Here is a 19,261-nt window from a genome sequence, read left to right as displayed (position 1 = left end):
TGGTTGGTGGCCCAGAATTTTGCATTAAAGTTACAAGTCTCTAGAATGTGTTTGCCTGTTTGTATGAATGGAATGCACCTCCTATGCATAGTATCTAAGGGCCAGCTTACCAGTTCTAGTCTGACTCCCTCTGCCAAGAAGTCTTATAGCAATCTGTTCAGTCAAAACCATCTTTTTATTTTTATTTTGAAAATGTGTTGCTTTGTAAGTTCAGGTGTTAGTTGTTTTTGCTTCTAGTTTATATGCTTCCTTTGAGTTGTAAGTTCATTTCACAGTGGTTGGTGTTAACTGTAAATTGGAATGAAATCTGTAGCATCTTTTACAATTTTTGAGGGGAGGCATACTGATCTTTGCCCTCTGCAGTGTCTTGGAGCTTCTGTGCAGTCTTCTATGACTACTAGCCCCAGCAGTTATCCAACACCATCTCCCAAACAAGGGCCACAGTAAGTGAGCACCTTCTTGTGGAAGATTTATAGAGTAGGGATAAAGGAGATAATGCAAATATGTGCCACCTTCCTGACAACATTGAGAGGGTTTTTTTGCCCTACCATTCCCATCCCTCATGTAGGGTATGCAATGGTCTTCATATGTTCTTAGTGGGCTGTTGTTCTGTAAGGATCTTAAGAAGCCTAGACTTCCTTTCCCATGGTAGTTTTTAGCCCTTATATTTTACATATGAATAACGGGGTAGCAGGGCTAGGATATGTTAGAACATTACTAATTGCCTCTGTCCATGAGAGACATAGGTGCTAAAGTGTAAACCAAGACTGAATTTATGGCTTCCCATCCATGCTTCTAAATCACATTTGATTGGTTTGTGTGGAATGGAAAATTAGTCCATACAAGAGGTGTTCTTTTTTATACATAACTGTCCCTAAAACATGTTCTGTTATGTTAGAAAGGAAGTAGCGATCCTTTGACTGGGTGTTCACACTACCATTCTACTTTCATTTTGTAATAGGTCTAATAGGATAAGGTCTGTTGAGGTTCTATATATGAGGTAGAGGTTGCCTCTTAATAGTTTGTGTGATACTAAGAAGAGGGACAAGGCTTTGAGATGGTCTCCATATTTTTTTGTGAGAAATTGTTGAGGTTGCTGCAGTTGACAAGTGTTTGTACAGGTAAATACTGAATGGGGTTTTACTTTCAATGATCGACCTGATGAAATCCGAGTATAGTGGAATGATCACATCTCCAGACCTAGACACTAAACCTTTAGATATAATATGTGTGATGAAAAAGTGTTTCCTTGCATGATGGTTAAAGGACAGTTTGCTGAATGAATTCTCCTCTAGAATGGTGATGAGTCCACTTCTGTGAATTCACAATCCCAAGTTTAAATATCTGGATCAAGACTGGGTATCTGCTTCGAGTGTGAGGATGATTCTTTATGCCCATCAGGTTGTAAAGGTTCATCTTCATCTTGAATCTTTATTGATGTCATTGGACAGTCCTCCTTGAGGTAACAGGCTCAATAACCAGTTTCTGCAGCAGAAAAGAAGTCCAGCTTAGAGAAGAGATGGTGGCACATCATGTGAACATTGTGTGGTACTTCTCATATTAGAGGAAGAAATGTCTTCAGACTTTCTGTATCGGCATACAGTTTTGTCTGTGGGTGTCAGAAGTCATGTAGATAATACAGATGGTAGGATCTTTGAGTAGTTGCAGAACAAACAGCAAAATGAGAAAATGCGGCTCTATTCTGTCTTCTTCAGCTGATCTGTAATGAATGTCATTTTTCCTTTAGTGGAGAGACCTTTTTAACTGTGCATTTCTTCTGTTTCCCATATATTTTGTTAAAGACCATGTTGCTAACTATTGACTGTTTCTTGGAGAAGGCATTCCCAAAAGTTCAGCTGTCTCTGTAACTTCATCTGCAAAGCTATTTGCAGAACTAGTGAAAGTCAAGAAAGCAGTACCAGTATAATATTTTAGCTGCAGAAAAAAATTCATGCTGTGAATTCTCAATTTCGGTTATTCCAAAGCAAGGTAGCACACACACACTAACTTAGACTTTTGGGACAGAATTAATTCCCTTTGGTAGCTATGTAGTACCAGAAGAGCTTAACTCCTAGTGTTGAGGTCCCCTGCAATAGAAAGTTATTGTTTAGGGTGGAGGCAGTCTCCAGCTCCAAGCTTGGTTTCTGATTAGATGTAATCCTTGCTCCTGCTGTCTCAGAAAGGATGTAGCTGATTATGGTGACATCTTGAAACCTGTTGCATATTTTACTTTCGGTGCCAAACGTAAACAGTTCTGTGTCCTACGTGGTCCAACTCAAAGCCTTTTCACTATAATCTGAAGGTTGCAGACTGCTAATAGGTGACCTGTGTCTGACATACATACATTACTGATGGATTTACTGCACATCAACAAGTCACATAGAGGAATATTACTGTCCAAGAAGGCATGTGTCTTCCAAGCCAGTTTCCAAGGGATCCTGGAACAGAATTCCTGCAACTTTCTGTTTTGAAAGGAGGCAAACAGATTTATTTGAGGTTTTCTCCACAGATCAGTTCCTGGAAGACCACCTCCCCTAGTGCAGTTTTCATTTGTGAGGGTCTGTCCTAATCCTGCTCAGATTGTCTAGTATGTTTTGCTCTAACAGAATGTTTAAAGTCTTTGAGTCAAACTGAGCTGCGTTGCTACCTCCCAGGCTACCATGATAAGTCAGTCTGTGAAGGGTATTAAGACATGGTACTTCCTGTTTGCTTATGTACCACATCAGCGTGGTGTTGTCTGTGATTACTTGCAGATGTCCTGGAGAGCACAGATGATTTAAAAGATGATTTAAAGACTGTAAAGCATTGATTACCGCCAACATCTTGACATTTGTGTTTTTGTCTGTCCTCTTTGCACTTTCACCCCTTTTTAACATAGCCATCCCCAACGGAGTCTGTGTCATCTGTTGTGACAGATTGAGATGAAGTCAGAGTGGAAAAGGGGATACTAGGATTGAGAGACAACTGGTTCACCCACCACAGTATAACTCTCTTCTGAGAAGTTTCGGCACTGGAATCTGAAAAGATAAATAGTGATGATGCTGAGACTAGACTAACATGAGGTACTAATAACATTTTCCTCAAGCGAAGTCTGGCCAAGGGATTCATAATAATCACAAAAGCCATGAAACCCAGAAACTGAGAAATTCCCTGACAATGTCAGAGACTGCTTAGGAATCATCAGGAAATCTCTGCACAGTTCTACTTTGTCCTTAAGAAGAAAAGCCCTCCCTAAGGGCATATCTAGAAGATATCACAGAAAAAAAATCTGTGAGCTGGGATGAGACAAGATTTCTGTAAGATCAGATAAAACCCTAGACTGAGGAATTTCATGATACATCTCAGAAAGTCCTGACAACTGGAGAAAGAGAGTCTGCAAATAAGACAGTTGTTCAAGTATGGAAAAATGTATATTCCTTGATGTCTGCTGTAAACAATTACACCTTGTAAATACCCTTGGTGCAGTAGTGCAGTAGACAGACCAAAGATAAGACAGAGAACTTGCAGTGAGAGCCAGATTAAAAAAAAAAAATCTGAATTTCTTGCTAATAGGAGTGTGATGGTAAGCATACTTTAAATCTAATATTACCATGAAACTGAAGGGAGGGGTGAGAGGTAACAAGGTTTGGAGGAATAGCATTTTGAAATTTGGGACATTGATATAGGGGCTGAAAAAGGAAAGGTCTAGAACTGTTCTCCCAGTTTCCTCTTTCTTTGACACCAGCAACATTCCTGAATAAAAACCTTGGCTTATCTGGTCTGATCTGAGGGTACCATTTCTATGACCCACTGAAACAAAATGTGATCCAAAATTGGAGTAAACGGAGATGCTTGGTTACAGGATGAGGAGGAATCCCCTGAAAAGTAGGGAGAGACATCCACTGCCATCTGTACCCCTGTGGCAAGACTCTCAGTACCCATTTGTGTGAGATAACCCAATCCCATTGGGGAAGATACAGACCTAAACTGAGGGATAGATTGCTGGGGGGGGGGGGGGGGCTGGACATGCTCTAAACTTACTTTTGCCTCAGTGACATCCAGTCTAAAGAACATTTTTGGAGAAAAGGTGTCAGTTACTGTAATAGCTATTAAATGTCACAAGTACACATATTTCATAGTGCAGAAGCATAGTAGTAAGTTGGTCAGACAGAAGAGAGTATTGACACTGCCATTACCAGGTATAACGTCACTTGACAAAGTATGGGAAGAGACCCAAATGTGCTGTATGTTAGAGCACTTGTCACCAGGCTAAACACTTCCCAAACAGAAATGAACAAGTTAAAATAATTATGGAAAAGACAAATGTAAGAATGCAGTATAACTTTATCTGCCAAAGAGGGATTTTTGTAATAGAATCTTTTGGGTTAGCTGTGATTGATTTCTCCATGCCTGAGCACAGTTTCCAGAGAAGAAATGATTAGACAAGCAGTATCAGTAGACTGAGTTGGAGTGAGATAGAAAACCTGCTAAAAACTGATGCATCTAGTTGTAGAAAGCTGAAGTTTGGAAATTGAAAAGTAATGCGTTCCACCAAGAGAGTGAAATAATAACACAAATAGGACAGGTTAAGTGCAATGTTGAAAGAGTAGTAGTTCGGGTAGTAAGATGTTCATAAACTAATCAGGTAAAGTCCTGGACATGAAAAACAGCAAAGCACCAACTCTGGATATTCCTGTCAACCTTCTTCAGAAGGACCTTAAGGAGAGTCAGTAAGAGAATAAATAAGATCAGGGAAGAGTAGCAGAACATTTAAAGAAACTCCGTCATCAGTTTGGACATGCTGCTGTGCGCAAGCACAGTACTGAAGTTCAGGAAACAAAGACCCTGACTGTATTTCTATCCTGAAACAGATTTTTTGTCAGTTTTCAGGTCTGGATGAAGCATAGCAGACCTAAGCCTATGCCTTTGGCACAATGAGAGAGTTCTGTTGAGCTGCACGAACATGGACCTTGCATGGAGTACCTTAAAGTCATCAGTCAGTTTATATGTTTGAATACAAAAAGATTTTCAAGGGATCCCTATTGTAAAGAATACTGCAATAGTGAAGAAAAGGACATCTACCGTTATGGTGATATCTTGCACAACTGTACTTTCTCCCTTCTTTTGAAAATGGCCAAGGGCAGTTATCACAGGCTACCACACAGACTGAATTTGCTCACACAGGACAGGGTTCATTTGATATGCCCTCAACCTGAAAACACTTCATTTGACTGCTTGGATGACAAAGTTTTAATATCCATCAGCAAGTACTAAAGAAATCTAAAAAACTTGTACTAGGAAATTATGTATGTACAAGTGGAAAATATTTTTTAGGTGGTACCTTACTAAGAGCCATGGCGCTCTTAAGGAATGAATGCCACTGATTCTAGAATATTTGAGTGAGCCATTGCCCTCTGTCCTTTCTTACCAGTACCATAGACAGGGCAGGGCGAGAAGGACAACAGCCCTGGGCACAAAGTTTTGGGGGGCCATAATATTTATTGCTCTTTAATGCAATACCAGCTCTTAAAAGCCTGTATTGCATTTGTGGTCAAACCTGAGTGCTGTAGTGTTCTGTGTGTGGTCTAAACTGTAGCAACTGTTTGCTACATTGTAGAAAACAAGTTTGCTACAGTTAAAAATTAAAAAAAAAAAATGTAAACTGAAATGTGAGCACTTTAGTGCTTCTTGGAGGCAAGGTATAAACTGTAGCAATTGTTTGCTACAGTTTAAAAGACAAAAATGCCTTTCCCCCCCTTTAAATAAAATATTAAATGGAGTGTTCGGGGCAGGGCACAGAAACGGGACCTGAATGGCTGGGGGTGGGGGTGGCGGATGAATCATACATCTGGCCATCTGGTTGGTTTGCCAGTAGACGGAACCTTTTTTTTTTTTTTTGCTGAGGTGTACATCTAATTGTAATAAGCTGGCCACTTAATGGCTTATTACAGTGCAGTGCCTTTTTTTTTTTTTTTTTTTTTTTTTATTATTCCACTTCACTTGAAGAGCAGAGGGGGTGGGTTGCTGGTTCAAAGCACAGCACACTAACTGAACCAGCTACTCTTCTGTTATTTATTGTTCTGTCAGGATTCATATTTCGGACTGCTTGTTTGCCTTAGATCCCCCACCCCTTTTTACCTGTTAAGTCAAGCAGTTTTTGAATGGACTTTTACATATTTGTTTTCCTAGAAAACTGGTGGCTCCTCTTTGAGATCTTAACTTTATGTTCAAAAAGCTAGCACTTCTACGGTTCTACCTTTTTGAACCAGCTTATCAGGTTAATTTGAGATTCTTAACTTGGAAAACTGTGTTACTTAAAACTTCTGTCTTCTGCAAGAAGAGTATCTTGATTTGTAGGCTGTTATGGTGAGCCCACCCATACCTCATTTTCCACAAGGGCAAGGTTTTTGAGAACAAATCCTGTTATACTTAAAGTGGTTTCAATGTTTACTTTGAGCCTATCTATTAATCTCCCTTTCTTGCTTGATTTTCGCTTCTGGAAAGAAAAATCTTGCATACACTGGATGTCCATGGGCAACTCGGATATTACTTGGACAGAACTAAATTTTTCAGGAGGTCTATTTATTTAGTTGTTTAATATGAAAATAATAAGAAAGGGCAACTGGTGTCAGAGCAGTCAGTTTCCACAGATCTTTGTTTCGTGGTTTCTTCTATTCTAACCATAACAAATCCCTTCTGAGCAGGGTTAGGGCTCATTCTGCCAAGGCTTTGGCTTCTTATTTGGCTTTTTGGAGAGGCAGTGGCCTCGAGAAATATTCTAGAGGCAGCAACTTGTCCCTCTGTGTCAAACAAACCATGTCTTGTGTGAGTAAATACAGTGTGTGTGGAAACCTGTGGTAACTGCCCTTGGCTTTTACAAAGCATTACAAACTGGATTTCTTTTCCAGGTTCAGAACAAGCTGTGTTATGACCATTCTCTAGGGTCTCTCGGATTCTTGAATTTCTTCCTCCACCCTGTGTGTTCCTTAACAATGGTAATCTAATGCTAAACATAGTACAGTTTTGTAAGTAAAGTTACCGTAACATTAAATGTTCTAATAGATCACTACTGATGTAGCTTTTCACTCCCTCTGTCTTCCTCATTTTGTTTTTGATGTATTGCCAAGGTGTGGATGTGTATATACCCATGTGTGTTTAGTTACATATGTTTTATAATGGAGTTTCCTTTCCAGGCATTTTTCCTTTCTGAGCTGTAGCCTCATTGAGTTAAAAAATTCCTGAAGCCTTTGGTGCCCAGACTGCTCATTTCATGTGCCTCCCCCCCCCCAAAGTTAGGGCACGTGGGAGGCACCCTGAAACATTGAAAGCTGAAACGGTCATAATTTAGGCAGTATTTATTTGTATGAACTCTAATTGTCCCCTTTTTAAGAAACTGCAACCCATGGTCTCATTTCAGCAGTATTATTTTGTTGGTATGGGAATGTTTATGGTTTCCTTTCAAAGACGTTATGTTTTAAAAATGCTAAGCATGGCTAAAGCAATGGTTTATTATTTTACTGTAGTTAAAGCCTCATAAATGTCACTGAGATCCCACCATGTTGAACTTTCAGAACAATTTCTCATCATAGGAGATGATCCATATACTGTGTCTTGATGTTACGGTTATTTATTTTTTAATTGCTTTTAGTTTACTGGGAAAATCTGACTGGGATTGAAACAGCTTTTCAAGGGAGGCCTGGGGAAAGCTCCAACAATTACAAAAACATAATGAAAGCGCACATTGAAATGGATGGTTGATTAGCCATATGATAATATGGTAAAGTTGAAAAATATACTGTCAACTGTATGGAAAGGTAAATAGTATAAATGGATGAGTTAGCATGTATTTATAATGCTGTCTGAGTATGTGGATTTATATAGTTTCATTGCAGAATTAGGAGATTTGAAAGGTTTAGAAAAGATAGAATGCAAAAGATTTGTAGCATTTCAGTGTATAGTTTCAAACCAAATGTTGAAATGTACAGAAGTGCAGTGTAGTTTAATGAGATGTAAAGGTTTTAGGCAATGTGGAGAGGAATATTAGGAAAAGAATGTTACTTGAGAGTATGTAAGAAGAACAAATAGAATACATGAAGTTTGGAAAAATGTGAAATGTAGAGAGAGCTTTGATAAAGGATGAGTGAAATAATTTGTATTTGTTGAATTCAGTTTATATGCAAAGTATTCAAAAAGTTATCGTCATTCAGGAAGTGTCAGAATTAAATTGCAGTTTCATAGAGGATAAATTAAAGTAAATACCAATTCTGTGCGTTTTAAACATTTTTGTTTTTCACTGTTTCTGTACACTATGCATGTAGGTGCTGCAGGTTTGTTATTTTTTCTTTTTTCTGTTTTTCGTAACATTCCCCGGTATTTGGCTATTCATATGTCCCCATTTGGGGATGAGATGCTGTGTACATATATATACCCCAATCAGACAAGTTAGTGAAGGATGAATTATCAGTGATGGTTCACTTTCATGGCTTGCAGGAATCCTGTTCGCTGTTTTTCTTTCCATTGCTGGGAATGAGCTGTACATTAAAGATAATGCATGTGTCTACATGTTGTGCTCTTCCACCCTTTTATTTCAGTGCTTTTTGTCTTAGTCTCCTATTTTCTGGCCGATACCACCTACTGCAATACAGTCTGTTTTCCAGTTCATAAGAGGAAGCAGTATGCCTGAGCTCCATCTCTTTTCCATTTCTGCAGTGCTCCACGTAGCAGGTTTATTCTTGAATCTAGGCTGCTAATATCACAGACTGAATTTCAGGTTCCGCATTGCATGGTCATCTGTTGTCTGACATTAGTGAGTTTTTGTAGATGTAAATGAAGGTTAATGGCTTAAATTCTGGTACTTGATTCTAGTACTCATGGGGGCTTATTAATAATGTATTTAATATTTTGCATCCTGTATAACCATCTGTGTGATCTAAGTACAATAGATCCTTTTTGGTGCATTTCTGATTGTGAGTAATTCCGTGTTTTTTTCAGGGGAGTCAAATGCACAGATTACTTTTCTCACAGAAGAACTTTCCAGGAAAGGAGAAGAAATTATGCAGCTTCAAGAAGAAATTTCCATCTTGCTCTCACAGATAGTTGATTTACAACACAAAGTCAAAGAGGTGAGCAGTAAATCAAATGGCACCAAGATTTATTACTTAAGTGTGAATTTTTGCCAAGAAGTTCTTAGAACATTGCTAGGATTCTACTTCCCAGCCTTTGAACTGCCTCTGATTGTACATAGTTTGGCATCTTTCTGTGTGGCTGCAGTAGTAGCTCTTTCAAAGAACGTACATTACTCTGTGTACAAATCACATTGGCAGATCAGGTGGTTCTTTAGATCTTCTGATGCATTTATCTAGAGTTCATTGTGGAGCAGCTTACCCATAAAATTGTGCAGTGACCTCTGTAATAGAAGTAACATCCAGTCCATTTCAGCGATTCTGTTTGGTTGGCAATGGGTTTGTCTGCACATGTTGGCTGAAGTTGTGGAGAGGATTGATGTGAAGTTGTCCTATATCGTCTTCATTCTGTACTGATGGGTTCGGAACCTATCCTCAGTTCTGACTTGGCCACTTACTAAAGCTCGAGGTTTCAAACTAGTTTGTGGCTCCATCCATATCCCATGATGCCCTAATGTCTTCCTCAGATCTTGTTTGCCGCTGAAACAGATTGGGTCGTATAACTAGCTCTGGCTAAGTGATTCATATTTACTTACTATTTTTTCTACATTTAATTGCTATAGATATTTAATCTTTGGTAGTGTTACATATTTCCTTAATCTGCTCATTGTTAGAGAGTGTATTTAAGCTTTTCTTGTACTTTCTTGTAGTTAGTGGTGTGTGTTTTTAGGCCGTCGTTTTATTAGGGCTTTATATACCATATCCTGTATTAGCATAACTTGTTTTGCATTGAATTTAGCTTAGTTAGTATTTAAATAGGTTTTTAATTACCTTATTCTAGAGTGCCTTCGAATTACCTATATTTAGACATAGCATTATCATGTGTGGTTTAGATTAGTACTAGTTGTTAGTTTTTTGGATTTACGGTAACTTATAGAGTAGTAAGTTTAGTTTGTTACCGTTGAAATTGCTTTATTATTGTGAGTGTTTAAATTAGAGGGTTAGCCTTTCTTTGTGTGTGTGTGCAAAAGTCTAAGTAGCAGAAAGAGCAGAAGCCTTTAGATTTTAAAAAATCCCCTAAATGTTCCCAAAAGATGTCTATAACTGACGGGCATACAGTGTGTGTCTATTGTCTGGGGTAGGTTCATTTACAAGAGTCCTGTTCTGTTTGTCACTCCTTCAGCTCCAGATTCCTCCATGAGAGGAAAAACAGATTAATATTGAAGGTTTTGATAAAATCTTCATTTCAAGAAACCTTAGAAAAGTTTCAAAGTCCTTCTAAATCTTCCTCTTCTCATGACAAAACTTCAAAGAGGTCTTCTACTTCATCAAGCACATCGGAGCCATCCACTAAATTACCTAGGATGTCTCCGACAGAAACACAAAAATCTGACCATGACAGACCTACTACCTCGGATCCATCTGTGTCTGATCTGAGGGGAGTTCAAGTTCGGACCTGGTCCCCTGTTCCGCAGCCAGTCTTTCCGATGCTCAGGTCACCCCTAGTACAGTCTACTGTGTCTGCGCCATCCCGTTGATCCTCTAGAAGCCTGTTGGATTATGATGTGGATCGTGTGGTGCAGAGAATGCTCAGGACACCGGCATTGGCCAAACATCTGTCGGAGCCGACTGGAACCATTCCCTTGACTTCAATTCCTCCTCCGACCCCAGCAGTGGTCTCAGAGCAGGAATGCATGGATCTTGCAGTGGTGGAACCATCGGAACAAAGACCCATTACAGCCTCTGCAGTTCCGACCACTCTGACTACCTCATTGCTGTCTGAGGTGTCTAGGGGGAGACATTCTTCGGTCGGGTCTGGGGAGGACAGTCGAACCAAAATTCTTTCGGTTCCGAACTTGCATCTTGGGGCTTCGGCTCAGGTGAGCTCAGCTCCTACCTCAGCTTCAGAGCCAACCCTCGTGGTGCCGGGAGGATCCTTCAGTTCCTCGGAATCGGGAGCTCCCTCGGACCATGGGGGGGGGGCCTTTGCAGCCATGAGGAAAGCTTTGTCACCAAGGACATCCTCACTGTCGGATCTGAGCATTCCACCCCCAAAATCACCAGTATCTATCTCTGCACAGGCGATTCCACAAAAGCATAGAGACCCTAAGCCTCAGGGCACCCCATTGGGTGTGACCCTTTCTTCCGAAACTTGTCCAGAGTGCACCACCGAAGACGTCCCTCGAAAGAAATTATGTAAGAGGAAGCATATTGACTCCCCGGATGAGTCAGTCACATCAGACACGGGACCTCGAGGAGTTAAAAGGGTCCCCATGGTCGCCCACTGAAGATGTCTCTTTTGCAGACATCTTAGAGATCCTTAAACAGAGAGGCGGCTGGAACCCCATTACCCCTTCTGATGAGTCCATGTACCTGAAGGCTTTTGGGTCCTGACCTTCAACCACCTGGGTGTGTCCACCTTTCGAGCTGTTGGAGTTAGTTTGTCAAAAAGCGTGGGAGTCTCCGGACACAGTGGAGCCTGTCCCTAGGAGGACCAACAAATTTATTACCTCACCAGATGACAAAAACATTTTTGACTAAAGGACTACCTGTGGATGCTATGGTAGTGGCGACCACAAAAAAGGAGTTGTCAGAGACTTCCACATCTGTCCATCCCTCGAATAAATAGTCGCGTACCATGGACAAGTACGGAAAACGCATGTTCTCAGTGGCCTTCACCATCTGGTCACTGAATTACCTTACACATTTCACCAGATTGCAGAGAGATCTAAAAGAGCTTGGAGATGCGATCCAGGATACAGTAGCTATGGGGGTAGTAGATAAGGTATCTTCTCAGCTTGCCTTCCTCAATTCAGTGGTTAACCCATCCATGAGGCTCATTTCTTATGCAGTCAATGGAGTGAGCAGGTTAGCGGGTTCCAAAATTGCCCTTAGACGACATTCCTGGATGCACTTGTGTAACTTTGTAGAACCTTTCAAGTCATCCTTTGTCAATACCCCGTTTGATGGCTCGTCTTTGTTCAGGCCTAAAGTCAAGAAAACTCTTATCTACTGTGAACAAGAAGGAAAGAACTCTCTCTGTCGTAGGAGTCCGTTTTTCCACACCTTCTAGACACTATCCCAAATGTGGATGTTCGTGTTTCACTGTTGCAGTCATCACATTTGGGTTATCCCTGTCAGGGTATCCCTCAGCCAGCCCTAATACCAGGGGCTTAGTGTTTCTGCATCGGTTGCTGTCGCTCCAGGATGGACGTCAGGTCATCAGTGATATAAAAACAGGCAGCCAACGCCATTACATCAGTTTTTCTTGCCAAGGAGCCCGAAGTAGAAGCAGTTTGCATGAGTACCAGTCGCCCGCTACCTGAGTTTTTCATTTCCGAATTGAAGTTGAAGTCTTCTAAAGCTAAGTACCCCGTTGGGGATCCTTTTTTCTTGCTTTAACCGATGTCAGAAAGAGTTAACAATTGTCTTGCCTGTGAAAAGCAAATACTACACTGAGACTTTTATTCTTACTGCATCACTTGTTTAGGCCCAGACCATGACGTTCCCCGCTGTCACTTTTTTGCTTTGTTCAACGCCAGAAGTATATGTCGTCGGGCCCTTATTGTAGCTAGATATTTTCGCTTTCAGTCCTCAACTTCCGATATGGCTTCAGTAAGCCATCAGACAACCAATCTTCCGAAAAAACATAAGGATAAAGACAGAGACAGACCACACAGGTCCAAAACTGCTGACGATACTTCCTTTAAGCTTGTCATCAGTTCTCCGGTCCTCAGTGAGGCGCTTTCGCAGCCCCTGATGCCCGCTTCTGTTGATTTGCAGGCTGCTACAGAGACCCTTTCGGAGTCCGGTATGCCACGAGACTCTTCTTCAAGTAAGGATCCTGCAGATGTCTCTACCTTGGATGGGTCCGGAGCCGCTGAGTAGGCACCGGCTTCCTCGGAAGTACTTTGCACTACCGGTACTCGACACAGACCGCCTTCTTTCGCGTCTACAGTTCTTTCGAAAACGACAGAGTTTCTAAGGCCCAGGGTAGGAACCACACCCAAAAAAACAATGACCCAAGCTCAGGCCCCTGCTTCTTTGCCTCAGTCTCAAATGCTTAAAATGACGGGAGACCTTATAATGCTTAGCAGGGGAAGCCAGGCTACCCCTTCCAAAAGAAAGAGACTTTTCCTCCAGTAGTTTTATCTGAACAGGAGTCCGATGACTCTGATGCATCTGAATATGAAGATATGCAACCCCTCTCTGCTTATGAGGATTCTGATGCAGAGGAATCCATCCCTTCAGCCTCTCCACCGAGGACTTTTCCTTTGGGGAAACCATACATACATACTTTAAGGGAGCATTTCTAATGGGAATGTCGGGACTATCCTCTGTCAAAAAAGAGACTCGAAATTCTTAGATCTTCCACAGCACAGACGGCTGGCCATTTCTCCTGTCCTGGTTGTTGTGGATGATGTTTTTATGGAATCCAGTCTGACCCTTGACACACCCTCCCTCCTGCTCCCAGGAAACCTGACAGGTACTGTAGAGTCCCTGACACTCACAAATTTCTTTTCAAAAATCTTACTGCTGACCCCGAGGTCATCTCTCAAGGACCTAAAGGAATCAAAGCAACTTCAGCTAAGAATCCCACCCAAGCATTTGATTGATGGGGTAAAAAGTATACACCTCTTGCTATTAGAGCATTAAACCGTCAGTTCCATATGCTGAAATATCAGCAACATACCATGGAACTCCTCAAACAGTAAATATCTTCTTTCCCTGCTTCTGCAGAAAATAATGTTACAAGAGTTATTGCATTCGGCAAGTCAAGTAACTAAGCACACCTTACAATGTGGTTTTGATGCCCTAGAAGCATCTTACAGGGGGGCAGTTACTGGTTCTGTACTTAGAAGACATGCTTTGCTTAAAGAACAGACCTTGCCAGACCATGTCAAATCCAAACTATTGGACGCACCCTTGCACAAAGACAACTTATTTGGCACCAAGGCAGAAGAGGTCCTAAAAAAGATGGAAGAAGCTAAATCTATGCAGACAGTTAGACTTCTTACAGGTCCAGCCACTGAGGTTCAGTAGGCATTGCCCCTCCAAGCACAGGTCCTTTCCTTCTCCCCCCCCCCCCCAGAGGAAGCAGGCCCCCCCAGACAGCCCCAGGGAATGCAGAGATCTAAGCAATGGTGTTCCTCCTCTTCAAAACCAAGGAGTGCAAAGTCACGCCCTTATGGTAAGAGCTCTCAATGACTTTACACTTACACCCCCTCCTTCTGCCCACCTGCACTTGCCCCTAGGAGGAAAACTCTCCTTCCACGCAAGTAACTGGGCCACCATTACCAATGACTACTGGGTCCTCAACATAGTGTCCCAGGGAAACAAATTTTATTTTCACACTTTGCCAACCCCAAAAGGGGTTCCCAGATCTTCCCCCAAACCAGTGGGCAGAGGCCAAAAAGCAAGTTCTTTCCCTCCTCTCTATGAGGGCAATAAAGAATGTTCCTGCAGAACAGACAGGCCAAGGTTTCTACACCAGACTCTTCCTGGTACCCAGGAAAGAGGGCAGATGGCACCCCATCCTCGACATATCCATTCTAAACACCTTTCTGGTGATACCAAAATTCAAAATGCTCACCCCCTAGCAGCTTTTTCTTGTGCTTTCCAAAGATGCTTGATTAGCCACCCTAGACCTAAAAGAGGCCTACCTACACATCCCAATCAGGGAATCGTGCAGGAAATACCTACGTTTTAGAGCAGGATCACTGCACTTTCAGTTCTCTGTACTTCCCTTTGGCTTATGCATTGCTCCCAAAGTTTTCACAAAATGTCTGACTTCCGCAATTGCTTTTTGCAAGCAAAGAAATATTCAAATTTACCCATACTTAGATGACTGCCTGATTCAGGCAGACAATCAGGAAAAGCTGACAAAGCACCTGACCTTTGTAAAGGACCTACTGACCTCCCTGGGGGTATACTGTCAACGAAAAGAAATCAAAACTAGTACCCCCACCAAGAATTGTATTCCTGGGAGCAAGCCTGGACACAGCATCCCAGATGGCATTCCTTGCACCAGAAAAACAAACCTACCTGACAACCTACTTTTCTCAGCTAGCCACCAGGATCCAGTTATCCGCAAGGAAAATCGTGCAAGCTCTAGGGTTCAAGAATTCTTGCATTCTACTCATTCCATGTGCCAGACTGCATATGAGGAAACTGCAATGGTACCTAAAAAGCCTTTGGTGTCAACAGTCTCAAGACCTGGAAACCATCATACCAATGATTCCTTGTCTAAGGAAAGATTTTCTTTGGTGGGCAGCAGCATGCTGCCACAACAAGGGACTTTCCTTCTCACTACCCCCACGCCACCCAGACCCTCACCACAGATGCATCAGACTATGCCTGGGGTGCACACCTAGATGACAGGTACATTCAGGGCCAATGGAGCCCAAATCAAATACATCTGCACAGCAACCAAAAAGAGATGTTGGCTGTTCAGCACGCCCTGACAGCTTTCAGACCCCGGGGCCTCTGTTGATCAAAACAGACAACACCACAGTGATGTGGTACATCAACAAGCAGGGAGGAACTCACTCTTATCCTCTGTGCAGGCTTGCCGTGACCCTTTGGCACACGGCCGCAGCCATGCAGCTATACCTGTTAGCACAGTTCCTGCCAGGCTCTCTAAACTGTCTGACAGACAACCTAAGCAGAAACCTGCTAGACCCACAAGAGTGGCAGCTAGACCAAAGAAACTTCACCCTTGTAACTCAGAAATGGGGCACCCTGAAGATAGACCTATTTGCCTAACACTCCAGTCATCAGCTCAGCAAATTCTGCACCAGGGAACCTCACAGCAAGGCTTGGAAAGTGGATTCTCTTTCTTTCCAGTGGGTAAACCTCTCAGTCTATGCATTTCCCCCTCTACCACTCGTTTCAAGGGTACTGCTCAAAATAAGGGAGGAAAATCCAAGGACAATCCTGATTGCCCCAGACTGGCCACGGCAGCACTGGTACCCACTGCTGCACAGCCTGTCACCCCTGCCACCATGGCACCTACCTCAGATCCCAACACTCCTGACCCAGAGGAATGGAGAATTCATGCATCCCTAATTGCAGACCCTCAATCTGGCAGCCTGGCTTATTCCCTGACCTCTCCTCAACTGCCAGTCTAAGCAAACAAGTTCTAGATGTTATATGTGAGGCCAAACGCCACAGCACTAGAAAGTCTTATGCTGACAAGTGGAAAAGGTTTTGCACCTGGATCCAGGCTAAGGGAGCCGGAACAGCACAGCCCACCCTACCTCTCATCCTGGATTACCTGGCAGACCTACACAAACAACGTTCTATCCTTCTCATCTGCTAAAATTCATGTCTCTGCCATCTCTGCTCATTTCAGCACAGAGCCACCTCTTTTCTCGCACCCTCTCATCAAACAGCTCCTAAGAGGGGCTAACAACTTGAGGCCACCCAGAAGAGCTCCTATGCCAGCTTGGGACCTAAACTTTGTGTTGGAAAAGCTCACCCTGCCCCCATTTGAACCTGCAGCTTCAGAAGAGTAAAAATTTCTCTCTTGGAAGACAGCCTTGCTTCTGGCCGTCACTTCAGATAGAAGAGTATCAGAGTTGCAAGCAGTTATGGCTGTAGAGCCATTCATCGTTTTCCATGCTGACACGGTCTCCCTCAGGACTAATCCATCCTTCATGCCAAAAGTGGTGTCCAGTGTGGCTCTCAACCAATCCATTCATTTGCCCACCTTTTTCCCTAACCCACAAAACAAGGGGAAAGGATTCTGCACTCTCTAGATGTGCACAGACAGCTCAGATTCTGCCTAGACAGGACTAAATCTTTTAGAAAAACTGATCAATTGCTAGTCAGCTTCGCTGCAGGAGCAGAGGGCAAGGCCATATCCAAACAAACAGTTTCCAAATGGATAGCACATTGCATCAATTTCTGCTACAAACAGCATGGAAAACCTCCCCCAAGGGGGTCAGGACACATTCCACCAGAGCAACCTCCACCTCTCAGCTTTTCTCAGAGGTGTCCCCACCAGGGACATCCTGGAGGTTGCAACATGGACTTCTATTCATACCTTCACCAAGCATTACCACCTGCCTATCTTCTCCAAATCCAGGGCATGCTTTGCGACTGCAGTCTTGCAGGGCATCCTAGCCAGCCCCCTTTCTTCTTGACTGCCCTCCACCCTTTCCTTCAGCTTTTGGAATCAACCCAAATGTGATGACTGCAACAGTGAAACACGATGAACATAGTACAGTTGTGTACACTTACCATAAATGTAGATGTTTGAGTGTATTCACTGTTGCAGCCCTGGTTTTCTTCCCTCCACCCCCCCCCCTTGTCTCTCTCTTTCTCTCTCTCTCTTTGCAAGGAATTTTTGTTATTTACTTTCTACTGGTGGTGTTCTTCCACCATAACCTAGCTCCTTATTGGAGGCTCCTGACAGGGCAAGAAAAACTATGAAATGGCATTGGCTGCCTGTTTTTATACCACTGACGACCTGATGTCCATCCGGGAGTGACAGCAGCTGATGCAGAAATACTAAGCCTCTGGTATTCGGGCCGACTGAGGGCTACCCTGGCAGGGATAACCCAAATGTGATGACTGCAACAGTGAATACACTCGAACATCTACATTTATGGTAAGTGTACACAACTGTACTTTCCAAAAATCCCAGAGAGCCTTTCAAGACACACAGGGGAACCTTCCTCCAGGGGAAGGAGAGAAGGTAATAGGTCACATGGGGGGGGGGGTGTCCACAAAACCAGGGCGACCAAGAATCTTTCTTCGGCAGGCCCTACCAGCGCTTCTGGAAGGAGGTCCACCTGCCCGTCTTTGGAGGCAGTCGGGGGGTCACTTATCTTTGTACCCACAAGCCTGGCTAGAGAGAAAAGACAAGCGGGTCCAAAGTGTCATATCCAGAGGCTGTTCAATGCCACCTTCAAAGATGAAGAAAATCCCAGACGTTCCACCCAATCACAGGGAACAGGCAACCGTAGAAGTTCAAAAGTTGCTTAAAAAAGAGTCATCCAGTCAGTCCCCCGCATTCCAGATAGGATCTGGAACTTACTCACGGTTTGTTTTAGTTCCAAAGAAGACAGGGGACTGGAGACCCATATTGGATCTCAGCAAACTAAACAAATCGCTGAAAAAGACGAAGTTCCGGATGGTCATGCTGCAGTCAATACTTCTATTTTTATCGAAGGAGAATCAGAGTGCTCTGTAGACCTCCAGGATGCGTACTACCACATAAAATTGAACAGGCCATCCAGGAGTCATCTGCGCTTTTGGCTGGGAGCCAGTCATTTTCAGTTTTCAGCTCTGCCGTTTGGCCTCACTACAGCCCCCAGAATGTTCACCCACTGCATGGCAGTAGTTATGGCTCACCTGAGATGTCTAGGATTCCAGGTGTTTCCATATCTAGATGACTGGCTCCTCACCGCCACCATCATGCACCTACTCATTCAGACAAGAGACACTATACTGAAATTATGTGCCCAGCTAGGGATTTCAATAAACTACGAAAAGTCTGCCTTATTGCCATGACAACATATCGTCTTTATAGGCGCAGTGGTAAATACAAAAACAATGTTAGACGTCCTCTAGACAGGGTGCAGACTCTTCGCCTTCAAATCCAGGACCTCCTCTTCAAGACTAGGGTTCAAGCAAGGACAGTCCTGAAGGTAATGGGGACTAGGGCAGAAGCAATCAGTATGATTCCTCTAGCTGGATTACACATGAGAATCCTCCAATGGCTTTTCTGAGCAGCAAGAATTTGCTAAGACCAGCCATAAAACCACCCCTTCCACCATGGAATCTAAATTGTGTTGTCCCGCATAATCTTTTCCCCATTTGAACCTGCGTCATAGGTGTGTACTCGGCTAATGGCCCTGGAGCCTTTACAAGCCTAGCCCATACGATTTACCTTAGCATCGTGCCACCCGACCTTAGTTCCCAGTGCCCCGGGGTGAATTTTGTATTTCCTATCCACTCATCAAGATTTCTGTTGAAGAGGGCCAGTGAAGGTGCTCTGTTTGACATGTATGGGAAGTCTGTCTATTCCATAGCACAGGGCAGTCTCTGGGTTATGAAACTGTCCCTCCAGCTTGTTCTGTTGATTGTAATAATAAGGTTGAGGTCTCTGGAGCACGTGGTGTTGAGGATTGGCATTTCTTTAGATGTAGCAT

At 43.0% G+C, this 19,261-nt stretch overlaps 1 protein-coding gene across 1 annotated transcript in view; it reads left to right on the top strand.

The window, feature by feature from the left end:
- Positions 1 to 19,261, top strand: part of TRAK2 (trafficking kinesin protein 2) — a gene marked incomplete in the record, with an annotated part of 1,082,163 nt that overhangs the window by 520,561 nt on the left and 542,341 nt on the right. Inside the window, 1 exon segment of the mRNA XM_044060504.1 lies at positions 8,971 to 9,101. Coding sequence (XP_043916439.1) covers positions 8,971 to 9,101 — 131 coding nt within the window.

The sequence above is a fragment of the Protopterus annectens genome, chromosome 2.part0, assembly GCF_019279795.1.
Source record: "Protopterus annectens isolate FY-2018-M chromosome 2.part0, PAN1.0, whole genome shotgun sequence".
NCBI classification, from domain to species: domain Eukaryota; kingdom Metazoa; phylum Chordata; order Ceratodontiformes; family Protopteridae; genus Protopterus; species Protopterus annectens.
This window is presented reverse-complemented; position numbering and strand designations above follow the sequence as displayed.